Genomic DNA, 18228 nt, shown 5'->3' with positions numbered 1-18228 from the left:
ATGTTATATAGCTACATATTTCTATGGGTTATGTGCCCTTGGTGCCATGGGTTTGTTTTCTGTGTAGAGGATTTTTTCTTGTCAGGCTACTACCCTCACAGCAGCTGAAAAAGTACTGAACTTCCCTGAGAAGTTCTGCTATTTTTCAAAGAAGATAGTGAAAAACTCTGGAATATATAAGCTTTCTCTACTAAAAGAACACATTGTAGTTATTATCTTATGTTAACTGAGTAACTTGTAATATTGATATAAAAAAATAGAATAAATAAAAATAAATCTCCAACCAAGAAAGTTCCAGGACCAGATGACCTCACTCATGAATTTCAAAAACATTCCAAGAAGAATTAACACCTATCCTGCTCAGAGTCTTCCAAAAAATCAAAGAAGAGAGAATACTCACAAAATCATTCTGTGAGGCCAATATCACTCTCATACTAATGCCAGAGATAGATACCACAAGAAAAGAAAACTGCAGACCAATATCCCTTGTAAATCTCGATATAGAAGTCCTCAACAAAATATTAGCATGCTAAATCCAGTAGCACATCAAAAGAATGATACACCCTGGGAAGTAGATGTGGCTCAAGCAATTGGGCTCCCATCTATCATATAGGAGGTCCAGGGTCCGATACCCAGGGCCTCCTGGTAAAGGCAAGCTGACCCATATGGAATGCTGGCCTGCGTGGAGTGCTGCCCCACGCAGGAGTGCTGCCCCCCTCAGGAAGGCTTCCCCACACAGGAGTGCTGGCCCATGCAGAGAGCTGGTGCAGCAAGATGATGCAACAGAAAGAGACACAGAGGAGAGACAATAAGAGATACAGCAGACCAGGGAGCTGAGGTGGCGCAGGGAATGATCATCTCTCTCCCACTCTGAAAGGTCCCAGGATCAGTTCGTGGAGCCGCCTAATGAGAATACAAGCAGACACAGAAGAACACGCAGTGAATGGACACATAGAGCAGACTATGGAGGGAGGGGGGAGAAATAAATAAATAAATCTTAAAAAAAAATAAGATAGACCATGATCAAGCAGGAGTTATCCCAGTTATGCAAGGAAGGTTCAACATAAGAAAATCAATAAATGTAATACCCCTCATTAATAAACAAAGGGAAAAAACCATGGTCATCTCAATTGATGTAGAAAAGGCATTTGACAAAATCAAGCACCCCTTCTTGAGAAAAACACTTGGAAAGCTAGGAATAGAAGGAAACTACCTCAACATGATAAAGGGCATCTATTAAAAACCCACACTGACTACAACCAGCAAGATGGCAGCAGAGTAAGGAGCTCCCAGAGTCAGGTCCTGCTACAGGGCAGTTAGTAATCACCCAGAGCTATCTAAAGCACCTGTTTGGGAGCTCCAGGAGACCAAAAGAGCATCCTGCAACGTCTTCGAAAGAGTGGAAGGAGGAGACTGTTCATCAGCAGAGATGAGTAAGTAGAGTACACCATGCTACCGAGGCCGATGCCTATCCTCCACTGGAGGCAAAAGCTACCTTGGACCTATTCCGGGGCTGAAATTGGAAGCACCACTTCCCAAAAAGGGAGGGAGAGACGATTGGGCACCAACTTCAGCTACTGATTAGTAAATTGAGTGAGCTAAAGTATAATCCTAAGAACAGCTGAAGTTTGAACCCGTCCAAGTCAGAAAGAAGCTGGTAGCTGCCATTTTAACTCTGTCCCTGGCACAGTGGGGAGCAGGGCAGACTAAAAATCTCCGTGCCGGTAGGGACTGGCTTCTTTCCATCCAGATCAGATTGCAGCTCTAGCATAAGCCTCAGCCCCACCTTGGACAGGAAGGAAGCTGGGGGCACCTGCACCAGCCTCTCCAGGACACTCCAGGCTGCACCACAGTGGCCAGTGGTCATCCTACTTTGGCAGCAACAGCCATCCCAGGAGCTATTCTATGGCTGGAAATGGAAGGAAGAGACTACTGGCCACCAATTTCATCTACTATTAGTAAATTTGGCTGGCTAAAATATAACCCTAAGAAAGCTAAAGTTTGAACTTGTCCAAGTCAGAAAAACTAAATAATCAGAAGTCTATAGGGGCAACTGCAGTCATCTTGGACCTGCATTGCATAGATTGCTGCTCACACCTGGAGCTCCATCCCTGCCCCAGGCAGGGGAGAAAGGGGCATGAAGCTTAGTCAGTCTCTCTGGGCAACTGCAGCCTAGGCCTGCATGACTTGGATTATTCCACACAGCTGTGGCTCTGTCCCTACTCCTGGCAAAGGAGAAAGATGGGAGAAGCTTCATTGATTCCTGGGGCCATGAGGGCAGCTTGAACCTCCACAGCTTATAGCACCAACTATGTCCTTGGCTCCTACTACACAACCAGCAAGGGAGAAAGGGCAGGAAGCCCGAAACTAAGGAGAAAAACTGCACCCAGAATAAATATTCTAGTAAGGCAGATGCCAAGATACCAACAAAAAATTAAAATCCACACCAAGAAAGAGGAAGATATGGCCCAGTTAAAGGAACAAGATAAACAAGATAAAGGAGTTGAAACAACTAATTGTAGATGTTCAAACAAATCTCCTGAATAAATTCAATGAGATGGCTGAAGAGATTAAGGATATTAAGAAGAAATTGGATGAACACAAAGAAGAATTTGAAAGCATACATAGAAAAATAGCAGATCTTATGGGAATGAAAGTCACAATAAATGAAATTTAAAACACATTAGAATCATAGCAGAATTGAGGAGGCAGAAGAAAGGATTGGTGAGCTTGAAGAAATGGCCTCTGAAAGTGAACATACAAGAGAACAGATGGAGAAAAGAATGGGAAAAACTAAACAAGGTCTCAGGGAACTAAACTAAACGAACTAAACAACAGCAAACATGCATGTCATGGGTGTCCCAGAAGGAGAAAAGAAGGTAAAGGGGGCAGAAGGAATATTTGAAGAAATGATGATAGAAAATTTCCCAGCTCTATTGAAAGACGTAGATATCCCTGTCCAAGAAGCACAACACACTCCCATCTGAAAAAAATCCAAATAGACCAACTCCGAGACACATACTAATCAGAATGTCAAATGCCAAAGACAAAGAGAGGATTCTGAGAGCACCAAGAAAAAAACAATGCTAACATGTAAGAGGTACCCAATAAGTTTAAGTACTGATTTCTCACCAGACACCATGGAAGCAAGAAGACAGTGGTATGATATATTTAAGATACTGCAAGAGAAAATCTTCCAGCCAAGAATCTTATATCCGGCAAGATTGTCTTTCAAAAATGAGGGCGAGTTTAGAATATTCACAGATAAACAGATACTGAGAGAGTTTTTATCCAAAAGACTGGATTTGTAGGAAATACTAAAGGGTGTGCTATACCCTGGAAAGAAAAGACAGGAGAGAGAGGCCTGGAAGAGAGTCTAGAAATGAAGATTACATCAATAAAAGTAACTAAAAGTATCAAAAGAGTGCTGAAAATAAATATGGCAGATAAAACCCAAATATTTAGAAATAAACTTAACAACGATGTAAAATCTCTTATATTCAGAAAACTACAATTCAATGTTAAATTTAAAAAGGCCTAAATAATTGAAAGAACATTCCATGCTCACGGATTGGAAGGCTAAATATCATTAAAATGTCAATTCTACTCAAATTGATATACCGATTCAATGCAATCCCAATAAAAATTCCACCAGCAATTTTTTCAAATAAATGGAAAACACAATTATCACATTTATTTGGAGATGTGTAAGGGAGTCCTGAATAGCCAGAAATATCTTAAAAAGGAAAAACTAAGTAGGAGGACTCTGATTTCCAGACTTTAAATCATATTACCTAGCTACAGTAGTAAAAAACAATATGGTACTGGCATAAAGACAGACACACAGACCAATGGAACCAAATTGATGGGTTCAGAAGCAGACCCTCACATCTATGGTCCAGTGATTTTTTACTAGCCTGTCAAACCCACCCAGCTCAAGCAGAATAGTCCTTTCAACAAATGATGGAGATTAAACTGAATATCCATAGCCAAAAGAAGTAAAGAGGATCCTTATCTCACATCTTATCCAAAAATTAACTCAAAATGAATACAAAACCTAAATATAAAAGCAAGAACCATAAACCAGTAGAAGAAAATGTAGGAAAATATCTTCAAGACCTGATGGTAGGTGGTGGTTTCTTACACGAGAGAGAACTGAGATGGACTGCTGATGCTTAATTGTATGTAGATGTTTTAATTAGCTTTACTGTAAAAGTGTGAAAATGTACAGAGTTGACAATAACACAATATAGTGAGTAACAGCTGGCTTATAAATGGGGATATGGCTGAAAATGGTAGTATAGGGACTTAAATGTCAATTGACAGAATGCTAGAGAGTAGCGAATAATCTAGGGACTGAATAGCATAGTAAACCCATAGGTGGATGAGAATTGTGGTTGATGGTACATAAGCAGGAGTGTCCTTTGTTGCATGGTGGTGGGAATGTGGAGAAGCATCGGAAAAATAAAACTGGAGCAACCTATGTACAGTGGTTTGCAGTAATAATGTAATATTCTTGCATCTATGCCAAAGATGTACTGTGTTGATAATGGGGGAATATAGAAAATGTGTGCCAGGTGTACACTATAGACCTAGTAATAATTGGATGATATCTCATAATCTGTCACAAATATTCCACCACTGTGTTGTGTTGATAGAGTAGTATTATTTGGGAATTCTTCACATGTGCATGATTGTTTTATAAGTTTACAATTTCACTCATAGAAATATATTTTAAAAATAATAGATTTTCTGGAGTAAGATGGCTGCCATGCAAGTGTTTAAGACCTGAAGACGGAATGCTCAGTGGCTTATTTCTGTTTGCTATTTTCAAACATGTTGTAATGTTCGTGTTTTGAAGCCAAAATTTGTGCGTTTCTTCGGTTATCCTTCATTCAAGTACAGTCATCCATATCAATTCCTGAAAACAACTGCTGCTCTACATGGACAGATTATTCAATTCAAACTCTCAGACATTGCATAAGGGATTAGAGAAGTACCTGTTAAAGAATGGACAACTAGAAACCAAACCCAGTACCTTCCATGCGGGAAAGAGGTGTCCAGTCTCTTAAGCCTGCTTCCTGCTTGTTGTGTCTCTTGTTGTGTCTCCTTGGTGCATCCACTCATCGTGCCAGCTTCCTACTTATTGTACTTCTCGTTGTGTCTCCTTGTTGCATCCTCTCATTGTGTCAGCTTGCCATGCCACCCCTTTGCGTCAGCTCACTGTCTTGCTCATCTTCTTTAGGAGGCACTGGGAACCAAACCCAGGAACTCCCATGTTCTAGGCGGGTCCCAAATGGCTTGAGCCACATCCACTTCCCTCCAGATCTTCCTTCTAAGATATTTGGCCAGCCTCACAATTCCCCACTTGTATCATTGCCTCTGGCAATTGTGATTTTTTAAAAATATATATTTTTCAATTTTTAAATTTGTAAGATGCTTAGATTACATAGATGTTGAATGGAAGGTATGGGGGAGTCCTGTGTGCCCTGTTCCCTACCCTTCCCACATTTTCCCACTTTGGCACAGTCTTCATTGGTGTGTTGCATTTGTCGCGGTTGATAGGCACATTTTAGAGCATTGCCACTAACTATGAATTGTGGTTTGCATTGTGGTTTGCATTGTCTCCTGCACATTTTTGTGGGTTATTACAGGATGTGTGATGGCCTGTGTCTGTCATTGCGGTATCATTCAGGATGGTTCCTAGGTCCCCAAAATGCCCCAGATTGTACCTATTTTTCCCTGTCCTTGCCCTCAGAGCCTCCAGTGGCCACTGTCTCCACATTAATGGTGACAGTTCTTCCATTGCTGGAATCACAGTGTGTTTGTGGTGGAGTGCCAGTGGGTCTACTCTGGTCCATCATTCGTTCCCTGGTCCTGGGGATTCTGGGATGGTGGTGCCCACTCTGCCTCTTGTTGGGGGCTTACATTTCACAGGTGGATGTGTGGAGCTGTCTTGCTTGCAGTTGCAGACTCTGTCCTGGAGGCGGTCGTTGTCCATCTTCATCTCCTTGTTGGATGTCCTGGGTGTGTCCAGTGAACTGGAGAGTGGGTGTTGCAGCTCTGCTGAGATTCGGGGCCCAGCTGATACATGGACAGTCCAAGATTTGTGTCTCTTGGACATACATCTATCAACTCTAGTACTAACTGTAGGTTCAAATAAAGGGGCAGATGAGCCATGTGTAGGGAGACCAGGGTAGGGCCCGCAGGCAGGGCACCAGACTCCTGAGCAGTCTGCCTTGCCTTAAGTGTCTAGATGTCTCTGTAGGCCTATGGGAGCCCTGATATTTGAGTAGTATTTACTGTGGCAGTCAATGGGATCCTGCTGAGATGTGCATAGGCATAACCTCTGGAACGACCTTCTGACTCACTTTGAAGTCTCTTAGCCAAATAGACTCATTTGTTTTTACCCTTTTGGTCATGTTCTTTTTCCAGTTGCATTGCTAGTTGATGTCTAGTGGTGGTCCCTTGGTGCCAGTGAGGCTCATCTTCAGGATTCGTGTCCCATGCTGAAGGGAAGGTGATGCGTTTATATGCTAAATCAGTTTTGTTTCTATAGACTAGTATTACAGTTTTTGTACATATGAGTAGTAATGAATAATCTGAAGAAGAAATCAAGAAAAAATTCCATTTACAATAGCAACTTAAAGAATCAAATATCTAGGAATAAATCAAGGATGTAAAGGACATGTACACAGAGAACTATAAAACATTGCTAAAAGAAATCAAAATAAATCTAAATAAATGGAAAGACTCTATATTCATGAATTGGAAGACTAAATATTGTTAAGATGTTAGTTCTACCTGAGGCAGTTTACAGATTCAGTAAAATGAAATGTTGGAATCAAAATTCCAACTGCCTACTTGACAGAAATGGAAAATCCAGTCATCAGATTTGTATGGAAGGGAAAGAGGTTCCAAACAGCCAAAGCCATCTTGAAAAAGAAAGTTGGTGGACTTGTACTTCCCAATCTTAAAACATATTACAAAGCCATAGTAATCAAAACAGCAGGGGGGCGGCGGACTTGGCCCAGTGGTTAGGAAGGGGAGAGAAATAAATAAATAAATAAATCTTTAAAAAAAAAAAAAAACAGCAGGGGGAAGCGGACTTGGCCCAGTGGATAGGGTGTCCACCTACAACATGGGAGGTCCGCAGTTCAAACCCCGGCCCTCCTTGACCCATGTGGAGCTGGCCCATGAGCAGCACTGATGCGCACAAGGAGTGCCCTGCCACGCAGGGGTGTCCCCCACATAGGGGAGCCCCACGCACAAAGAGTGCACCCCTAAGGAAAACCGCCCAGCGTGAAAGAAAGCTCAGCCTGCCCAGGAGTGGTGCCACACACACGGAGAGCTGATGCAGCAAGATGATGCAACAAAAAGAGACACAGATTCCCAGTTGCTCTGACAACAACAGAAGAGGACAAAGAAAAACACACAGCAAATGGACACAGAGAACAGACAAGTGGGGCAAGCAGGGAAGGGGAGAGAAATAAATAAAATAAATCTTAAAAAAAAAAAAGATATTAAAAAAAGAACAGCAGGGAGGGAAGCAGATGTAGCTCAAGCAGTTGGGCACCCACCTACGCCATGAAAGGTCCTGAGTTCAGCTCCTAGTACCTCCTAAAGAAAATGAGCAAGAGAGATAGCTGACGGGCTGGCATGGCAAGCTGACACAATGAGGAGACACAAGAAGAAAACAACACACAACAAGCAGATGTGGCTCAAGCGATTGGGTACCTCCCTCACACATGGGAGGTCCCAGGTTCAGTGCCTGGTGCCTGGTGCCTCATAAAAGGAGATGAGCAGACACAACGAACAGAGAGCCAATAGCAAGCACAAACAGTAACAAGTGGTGGGAACAAAAAGTAAATCTTAAACAAAAACAGCTGGGAGCAGGTGTTGCTCAGTGGTTGAGCACCAGCCTTGCATGTATGAGGTCCCAGATTCAGTCCTTGCTTCCTCCTAAAGAAAACAAAACAAAACAGCATGGTACTGGCACAAGGACAGACATATAGGCCAATGGATTCAGACTGGGTGCTCAGAAATCAACCCTCACATTGGCTAATTGATTTTTAACAAGGGTGCCAAGTCTACTCAATGGGGAAAGAATAGTCCCTTTAGCAAATGGAGTAGGGAAAACTGGATATCCCTGTGCAAAAAAATGATAGGTGGACCCCTTCTTCACACCACATACAAAATGGACCATAGACCTAGATATAAGAACCAGAACTATAAAACTCCTAGAAGAAGACAGGAGAGCATTTTCAGGACCTTGTGTTAGGCAATGGTTTCTTAGAGTTTATACCCAAAACACAAGCAACAAAAGAAAAAAAATAGATAAATGGGACCTCATAAAAACTAAAACTTTAATGCATTTAAAGGACTTTATTATGAAAGTAAAAGAACAATCACCAGAATGGGAGAAAATATTTGGAAACTACATATCTGATAAGGGTTTAATATCCAGAACATACAAAGAAATCCTACAACTCAACAATAAAGAGACAAAAAAAATTTTTTTAAACAACTATTCAAGTCATTTACCCAAAGAAGATAGACAAATGGGCAGAAAACACAAGAAAATGCTAAACATCACTGGCTATATGGGCATTCCCACTTCTAGATACATAACCAAAAGATTTGAAAGTAGGGACTTGAGGAGATATTTGCACACCATTGTTCATAGTGGCATTATTCACAGTTGCCAAAAGATGGAAGCAACTTAAATGGACATCAGCTGAGGAATGGGTAAATAAAAGGTGATATATACACACAGTGGAATTATTATTCTGCCGTAAAAAGGAATGAATTTCTTATATATTTGACAACATGGATGACTCTTGAAGATACATGTTGAGGGAAATAAGCCAGATACAAAAGGACATGTATTGTGTGATTTCACTGAAATGAAATAATTAGAATAGCAAACTCATAACGTCATAATCTAGAATATAGGTTACTAGGGAACAGGGTGGGGGGTAGGGAATAGGGAGTTAATGCTTAAAATGTAGAATTTCTTTTGGAATTATGGAAAGTTGGTAATGCCTGGTAGTGATGGTAGCACATTGAACATATATAATTAACAACACTGAGTTATATATGTAAACATATGGTTAAAGGGGGAAACTTTAGGATGCATATAAGTTACTAGAATAAAAAGTTATTTTAGAAAAAATCCATGGAACTGTAGAATACAAATAGTGAATCCTAAGTTAAACCATGGGCTATAGTTCATAGTACAAAAGAACTCCACCAATGCAAGGTGTTAATAATAGGTTGATATATGGGAACCCCGTATGTATGTATGTATTTATGTATGTACTAATAAGCAAACGTGATTGCAAAGATGGGTTAGTAAAACAATAGAAAAAGATGAAAAGGAAGATTGCATGGATAACAAATTAGCCAAAACATTACCTCTATAGATCTAATAAAAAGATTAAAAACAGCAAAAACCCAAGGCTGAAAATTGAATTAATAGCAAAGAGAAAATTTGACATCATTACAAAGAATAAGTAAGGAAAACAAAAACTTTAAAGCACTTTAAAAGATAATGATCTGGAAGCGGAATTGGCTCAACCAGTTGGGCACCGCCTACTACATCAGAGGTTCCAGGTTCAGGTTCTGCTGCCACCTAAAAGAAGATGAGCAGACACTGCCCCTGCCTCAGTGACCTAGATGCCGCTCTCACCTCAACAACAGATACCACAAGCCAGCAGACACTGCAGTCCATGGGGAACAGATGTGACTCAGGCTGTTGGGCACTTGCCTCTCATGTGGGAGGTCCCAGATTCAGTTACCATTGCTCCTGGAGAAGGTGAGCAAACAATGAGCAGACAGATATGAGAACCATCTGGGGGAAGGAAGGGTGTAAATAAAAATAATAAAAAAATTAGAATGTGGTTTGCAGCAAAAACTGTATTCTGAGGAAATTTTACAGGTTTAAATGCCTTATTAAGAAAGCAGGCAAACTAAAGTAGCTTACTGGAAACAAAGTAATCATCTTAAGACATTAAGGAAAACATAATGACAATGAAAAGAAGCTAGAGAGAATTATTAATAAACATAAAAACTAAAGTTAATCAAATAGAAAACATACAAAAGAAGTTGTTCAGAGTATAAATAAATCCAAAAGCTGGTTCTTTAAAAAACCTATAAAATACATCAGGGGTTCTCAAACTTCAGCACGCATTAAAATTTACCTGGAAGGTGTGTTAAAACAGAGATTGTTGACCCCCACTCTCAAAGTTCCACTTCAGTAGGTCTTGGTAGGGCCTGGGAATTTTCATTTTTAAACAAGTGATGATGAACTGCTGATCTAGAGAACCACACTTTTGAAACTGCTTGACAAAGGTAATCCTTTGCTACCCTGGTTAAGCGAAAAAGAGAGCAAACTTAGACGAGCAAAAATGAGAGGAAACCTAACTACAGATAAAGGAATGATTAAAAGACAGTAATACATGCAATTCCAACAAATTTGAAAGCCTTAAGAAAATGATTCCATAGTAAAATACAAATTACCAAAATCATAGAAGAGATTCTAAATGTGTTTGACAATCTGCCAAATAGGTTCAAAGCTGAATTTATCTAACCTTTAAAGAACAGGTGATTCCATTGCTGTTCCAGGCCATAAGAAAGAATAATTTTTCCCAGTTTATTTTATGAAGATAATAAAACTTTAACTCCAAAGCTGATAAAGAGAATACAGTTAAAGAAACTAGATCTGTATAGCTTATTATAGATGCAAAAATTTAATTAAAATGTATTAGCAAATAGAATCGAGGGTGAAGCAAACTACTAATACATTGTTATTTGTTCGAAGAGTACAGAGGTGGCTCAGTAGTAATCTGTTTTATCAGTGAATTAAAGAAATGCAATGTGGCTATAGCAATGAATGATGAAAGACCATATGAGCAACTATTTCTGATTTTTTAAAGTCAATATAAAAAAGATATTGGATAGATACCATTTAAATATAATAAAGGCTCTTTAACAACAACAAAATAGTTATCCTAAATGATAAAACACTAACATAATTTCAGTTAAAATTAAGAATTCTATAGGAATGCCTCCTATCACTTTACTTTTTTCCTTAAAATACTTCGTTTTTGAGAAAAAAGTACATATTCTAATATTTTGAGGATGTGTGGTGTCAATTTCATAAAAATGGTAAAATTCCAAAATTGGAAATAAAGGAAATAATTATTTCTGTATTGAATTATTTATATGTACCTTTCTGAAAACTATAAAACCTAATAAATATGTTATTAAAACTATCTTTTCTAATCATGAAGGCTAGAAAATTATTTTTTACATTTTTCACATTTCACATTAGATTCTCTTATTTATAAATAGCCACTGTCTATTTTTATTTTTTCTATAAAAGTAGAAAAGTATACATAAGGTACTTCATAATGTTTTGTTAGAAAATATTATGCTATATTCTGCAATGTATCTTTTAAAAAGTTTTGCAGCTTCCGGAGAGAGTCTTGCACTTCGGTATTAAAAGAGTTAGTTTCATTAATTTAAATGCATATTTGCATACTAACTCAGTAAACATTATAAAAGCACAGCAACATGACAAAGATGGTCCCATGACTGCAGTAAGACTGGTAAGGCATAATTCCTGCCTTTAAGAAACTCATATATCAGTGTTTGAAGGTTCATTAACATAAATATTTGGGAGCTGGTGTAGCTCAGTGGTTGAGCCTCTGCTTCCCATGTACGAGGTTCTGGGTTCATTCCCTGGTACCGCCTTAAAAAAATGTGTATGTATGTATTTATAGAATGATTTACTACACTAAGTATGTACTCACCCTCACCTTACTGTTGCTTGGGGAAAAGGAGGGGAAAGGGTATTTCTGCTACAACATTGTGAATGTAATTAATAGCACTGTAGTACGTATTTGGATGTGGTTAAATGGAGAAACTTTAGGTTGTATGCATGTCAGTAGAATAATTTTAAAGCCTTGAAACTGTACAACAAAAACAGTGAACCCTAAATTAAACTGTGGACTGTAGTTAACAGTATAATTATAAAAATATGCTTTCATCACTTGCAACAATATACCACACCAGTGCAAGGTGTTAATAATAGAGCGGTATATGGGAATCCTGTATTTTATTCCTGATTGTTCTGTAAACCCACGACTTCCCTGTAACTTAAAAATAAAATCAAATAAAGAATGTTTCTGCTCCTGCCTCTCATGCCTCTACCACAGAATAAATGTGACACAGATATTTCTTACAGCTCTATGAGTTCTCACTTAAACACACATTGAGAGAGGTATCCACAGAGTAAAACAAATTATGCAAAATGTCTTAAATTGGGTACCCAGAACTGCTAGCATATTTTTTAAAGTTTATTTAAGTATTTGATTATGAGTTGGTAGAAACCAGTTTTGGATAAATAACTAAGTTTTAGTCCTAGAATATATACCACACATACATATGTGTATTTCTTCTTTATTCTTTCATTTAGCTACCTGAGAAGAAAAGGAATAATTATAAATGAAACATCTGCAGTTGTGTACGCTCAGTTACTCACGGGTCGTAAATATCAAATAAATCAAAATGGTGAGGTTCATCTAGAGAAACAGTGGTCAAAACAAGTTCTTCCTTTTGTTTATCAAACTATTGTCAAGGTAAGTCTCCACTGGGTCTCAAGTCCATCTTTTTTTGGATATATATGTACGCACACACATAAAATAAGTAGACTCATATAATATTTGTCTTTTTGTATCTTTGCCTATTTCACTTAGCATAATGTTTTCAATTCATCCATGATGTAGCATATATCAGAATGTCATTCCTTTTTTTGTCTGAATCGTAGTAGTCCATTGTCAATTCTATCTTGATGTACACTATTGAATATTGTATTAAAAAAAGACCATATATTAACATTTATTTATAAACAGAAGACTGATTCAATGATGAGTAATTATTATTTAATATAATTTGCAAATTACTATGGTCTTTATAAGACTATAGTAATTATATTGTACATGATCAGACATACATTGTGTTTAGGCTTGGGAAATTGTCTTTTTTCTTTAAGGTCTTGTCTCAAAAAAGAAAAATCCCACCATTAACTTACACTGTTATATTTTTAGGTTTTTATTCTACAAAAAATATTTGCATTAAATAAATTAGTAAACATAAAAAGACATTTACTTTTGTGTTTGAATCTTAGATATGGTAAGAGGACAGAATTTTTTCAAGCATGCAGTGATCCTGTAATCTGGAGGTGGGGGGCAGGGAGGGAGATAGTATAATGTAATGATTAGCTTTTTAGCTGTGTGACCTTGGGCAAGATTCACCCCCTTTCTGTGCCTTAATTTCCTCATCTGTAAAGTGGGGCTAATAAAAGTTTCTACCACAGAGGGTTGTCTTAAGAATTACATGAACTAATAAATGTGTGAAGCATTTAAAACAGTGCCTGGCAGGCAGTAAATTCTAGCTGCTATTATTGTTATGTGAAAAACTTTCACATTTGACATTCTTAGAGAACATGGTAATACTCCTATAGGGAAAAAAAAGTTAATGTGCAATCTATAGAAATCTTAACTATAGTGATTTACTCTTGTATTTCATTTTACATAGGACATCCGAGCTTTCGACTCCCGTTTCTCCAATATCAAAACATTGGATGACTTGTTTCCTCCTAGAAGTATGGTCTTTATGCTGGGAACCCCCTATTATGGCTGCACTGGAGAAGTTAGTTCCAGTTATTACTAATTAAATTTCTCTCTGGTTTCAAGTTAATAAAATTATTAACTTCTCTTCACTTAAGTGCAAAATAAAATATAATACTGAAGGCAGAAAGAAAAAAGAATTCATTGTGTATCTTAAGAACACAATATTTGACTATGTACCTTCAATCTTGAGCAGTTTGGGTGGGGGATAGAAGATAAAGACCTCAAATCCTGATCTCTTTTTTCAGTATGTTTGTTTATTATAGCAGTGTGGCTAAAGTTGTTTTAGCTGTATTATAGGATTGAGCAAATTAGTAAATATGTTGATACTTTGGGGAACCCATGTGCTCACATGGAAAAAAAGTATATACAAATATGGAATAGAAGAAAACAAGAACCTGTGGAGATCAATTAGAATTAGAGGTGTTGGTGTGAATTCAAGATTTCTAAAATATGTAAATATGCATTAATGTAGTATATTTAGGCACATGTATATGTGTACACATGTATATGTGTATACATGTATGTCTGTTTATTCATTGGTGTGTTTATAGTCTATACATGCGTATATTTTCTAGTTCTGTTTGCATAAAAAGCCTTAGAAGCAAAGACACCCCAGGAGCAACCAGCATGTAATATAAAGATCTTGTCTAGTACCATTCCTCACTAAAAATAACCAGGACTCCACAGAAAAATGAGTAATTCCTGGCCTGAGGGAGAGTAGGTACAAGAAGAACCTGGAACATCTTTTTATACATGAAAGTAAAGTACTCGAAAGAATGATGGAGGGGGGAGGAAGCATGTTGCATGACAACAGGAACCACGATGAAGGGGCACCCACTGGCCAAATTGAGACTGTATGAACACCAAAAGAAGTATAGTAATGAGTTATAAACCATTGAGGGGAAAAATAGGAATTCAGAATTGCATAGTGCAAATAAATAAATAATAGGGAAAGGAAGGGCTCTTGCTCACAGTAGCATGTCAGGGATAAATGTAGACAGAGTGCTGGAGTTGAAAAGCCCTTTTTTTGCAACCATTATGGTAAAGATTGGATCAGGCAAGAATCATTAGTGGAAACTAAACCTAGGGGGAGTTTTTTATCAAGAGCAGGATATGTGCATGGTCTTAGAAAGTGTCTTCCCTTTATTAGTTGCAAAGATTAAATAGAAAACCTGTAATTATACACTGAAGAAATTGAACACCACTTTGACTATGTGATTAGAGTTAATATCACAGTGAGGGGCAGATGAACATGAAAAACCTCCAGATGTGATATCCTGACACATATACAAGTCTGACTGACTATGTATAACCTTAATCTAATCGTGTGGAAGCATCAGGCAATGGCGGAATGAGGATTGTAAGGCAATTAAATGCAATACCTGACCCTGACCTGGATCTTGTACTAGAGGGAAAAATGAGTTCTACAAAAACCATTATTAGATCAGCCAACAAAACTGGAATATAAACAGTAGATGAAACTTTTGTAGCAATGAAAATTTATCTAGCTAATAACTGTGCTGTGGTTATGTAGTTGAATATCATTGGTAATAGGAAATATACACTGAAATACAGGTAAGAGACATGACGTAATATACCCTCAAAAGATTTAGAAAAAAATTATGTGTATGTAATACACCTGTTCACAGAACACAAATGTTAAACCAAGTGAGGTAGAATGTTCACAATAAGTGAATCTGGGTAAGTGTTCTTTGTAATGTTATTTTTGCAACTTTTGTTAATTTTAAATGATCTTCAAATAAAAATTTTTAAAAATAATAATGAATAGCTTTTAAAGCAAGTACACAACTCAAATTTATATAGTCATTCAACTTATAAATTCCAAGGGAAGGGAGCAGGTATATAGCTCAGTGGTTGAGTACCTGTTTTCACGTTGTATTTCAGAAATAATAACATTGTTCAAAGAAGTAGAAAAATTAGTAAGTATAGTGAAAGTGACTAAAACTTGGTGATTTTTCCCCCCAAGGTTCAAGATTCAAGTGATGTGATTTCAGAAGGTAGGATTCGTGTGGTTTTCAGCATTCCATGTGAACCTAATCTTGATGCTTTAATACAGAACCAGCATGTGAGTACAGAAGTTCATATTGTTTCCTTTATTAAATAGAATCAATAAAATTTCAAAATGTAATTTTTGCCACCTCCTTTGCATTTATTTCGAAAATTTTATTTAATGCTGATTAGATTCTATCACAGTTGCATTTAGTATTATTTAAAGAAAATTGTGGAGTCTGTGCTCAAAACTCCATGCAGATCTTTAGGGGGGGTGTGGGAATCACTGCAATTCCATTATTAATTCTTTATAACTGTTATGGATTATAATGTTCAAGCTTTTAAGAGGTATATTGTCTGAAAATAAAGTTAAGTTTTTAAACATTTTATGATTATTCAAAGCACAATTGCCGGCAATTTGCAAGTGACAAATGGCCTTCCCGGATAGGGTATCTGTCTCTACTCAGCTAAAGATGAAAAGTCTTAACCCTAGTAAAAAAATTGGAAACTGCATTTAATCGTCCTTTTTGAGGATCTTTTTCTCCAAGCTGTGCACTGGCTTCCTTTTTTTTTTTTTCCTGTTAAAATGGGGGAAGGGGGGAGTACTCTAATATTAGTCATTTATTCTTATTGACTGGATAATTAACTTGACTAAAATTAATTCACAATGAACCTACTCTTACTACCTAAGTTTTTATTTTCTCTAATGGTAACATCTAAAGCTTTATATCCTCTGAAATGATTTTAAAACATTAAGCATCGGCACACCCATTAGGAATTTTATAGAAGCAGAGAAATCCCTAAAATCTTACCATCACGTTTCATTTAGAGAAAGAATTCAGAAAGTAGTTAGGACATTGGGAGAGTAGTCCATTAGATTATGAAGCTAGAGCTTTGTTCTGGAAGTCAATGGAAGTGGAGGAGCTTGTGCTCCTTCATCCCTCTCTTTTTCTAAATCTGAAAGAATATCCACTCTAGCATACAGTATTGATTGGTATGTCCTCTCTGGTACCTTTTCTTTCCCTTTATATCTTCTACTGCTCAGTCGTTCCTTATCTTGATGCAAACATTCTCAGATATTTGTTTGATATTTCCTAGAATATTTGTGATTCTTCAATAAGTTTTTTAACTTTTTATTATAATAACATATATACAACTCAAAATTTCCCACTTGAGCCACAATGTTATGTAACAAACATGTAGTGTTAATTATATTCACCATATTATGCTACTATCAGCAATATCCATTTCCCCAACTTTTTCATCACTTCCATCAGAAACTGTACAGCCATTAAGCAGTATTTCTCCATTTCCCACCTCCCCCTTAGCCCCCACTCACAACACCAGCTCCTGGTAATCTTTAAATGTACTGTCTATTTCTATGAAATTTGCTTTTTTAGGTATTTCTTATAAGCGAGATCATACAGTATTTGTCTTTTTATATCTGACTTATTTTACTCATTATGTTATCTTCATGTTCATCCATGCTGTAGCATATATCAGAAGCTCATTCCTTTTTATGGTGGAATAGTATTCCACTGTGTGTATATACCACATTTTGTTTATCCATTTATCTGTTGATGGACACTTGGGTTACTTCCACCTTTTGGCTATTGTGAATAATGCTGCTATAAATATTGTTGTACAACTATCTGTCTGAATCCCTGCTTTCACTTCTTTAGTGTATATACCAAGAAGAAGTATTTCCAGGTCATATGATAATTCTATTTTCAACTTTTTGAGGAACCCCCATGGCTGAACTCTTTTGCAATGCCACCAGCAGTGTGTAAGGGTTCCTATTGCTCCACATCCTTACCAACACTAATTATTTTCTGGTGTGTTTTTTGTTTATAACAGCCATCCTAGTGATTGTGAGTCAGGGATCTCACTGTGGTTTTGATTTGCATTTCTGTGATGATCTGTGATGTTGAGCATTTTTTCATATGCTTCGGTCACTTGTATAGCTTCTTTGGAGAAATGTCTCTTCAAGTCTTCTGCCCATTTTTTCAAATGGGCTCTTTGTTGTTGTTACTTTTAAGTTTTTCATCACACCATAACCTCACATTTCTCAAGAAGAGTATTTTTGGTATTTTGGGCAGTAATATTATGTATTAAAATAGGACTGTTCCATATACGACAGGGCAGTTGGCATGCTTGACCCCTAGGCACTAATAGGGCCCATGCCGATTACTGTAACTGAATGTGTCCCTATACGTTTCCAAATTAGAAAGGTGGTACTATCTGTAATTGAGAACTGTTTCCTTAAATGCTCCCACCTCTTCTAAAAAGATCTCTCTAAATTATTTCCAAATCTAATAATGATGTTCTTGATTTTTTTAAAAAGCAATGTTGCATTCTTATTAATATATTAATGTATGTTAATAGTCATTTTATATTCCAGGCCACCATGAAAAATGATCCATTTGGCAGTCATACTTATAGATATAAGTATGTAGTGTTGTTATATATATTATGTACGTTATTATATGGTAGCTTGCCCTAGTTGATACTGGATTTATGG

General features: G+C 37.3%; 1 protein-coding gene across 6 annotated transcripts in view; it reads left to right on the top strand.

The window, feature by feature from the left end:
• The window catches only part of XRN1 (5'-3' exoribonuclease 1), a 132523-nt gene that overhangs the window by 61603 nt on the left and 52692 nt on the right, over window positions 1-18228 (top strand). For all 6 annotated transcript variants that reach the window (XM_058295101.2, XM_058295102.2, XM_071214556.1 and 3 more), the window contains exons 21-23: window positions 12482-12644; window positions 13603-13716; window positions 15685-15783. In XM_058295101.2, coding sequence (XP_058151084.1) covers window positions 12482-12644; window positions 13603-13716; window positions 15685-15783 — 376 coding nt within the window. The remainder of the gene's footprint in view (window positions 1-12481; window positions 12645-13602; window positions 13717-15684; window positions 15784-18228) is intronic.

Source organism: Dasypus novemcinctus, chromosome 4 (assembly GCF_030445035.2).
Source record: "Dasypus novemcinctus isolate mDasNov1 chromosome 4, mDasNov1.1.hap2, whole genome shotgun sequence".
In the NCBI taxonomy this organism is placed as follows: Eukaryota; Metazoa; Chordata; class Mammalia; order Cingulata; family Dasypodidae; genus Dasypus; species Dasypus novemcinctus.
The sequence above is the reverse complement of the archived record's forward strand: the minus strand, read 5'-3'. Positions and strand labels throughout refer to the sequence as shown.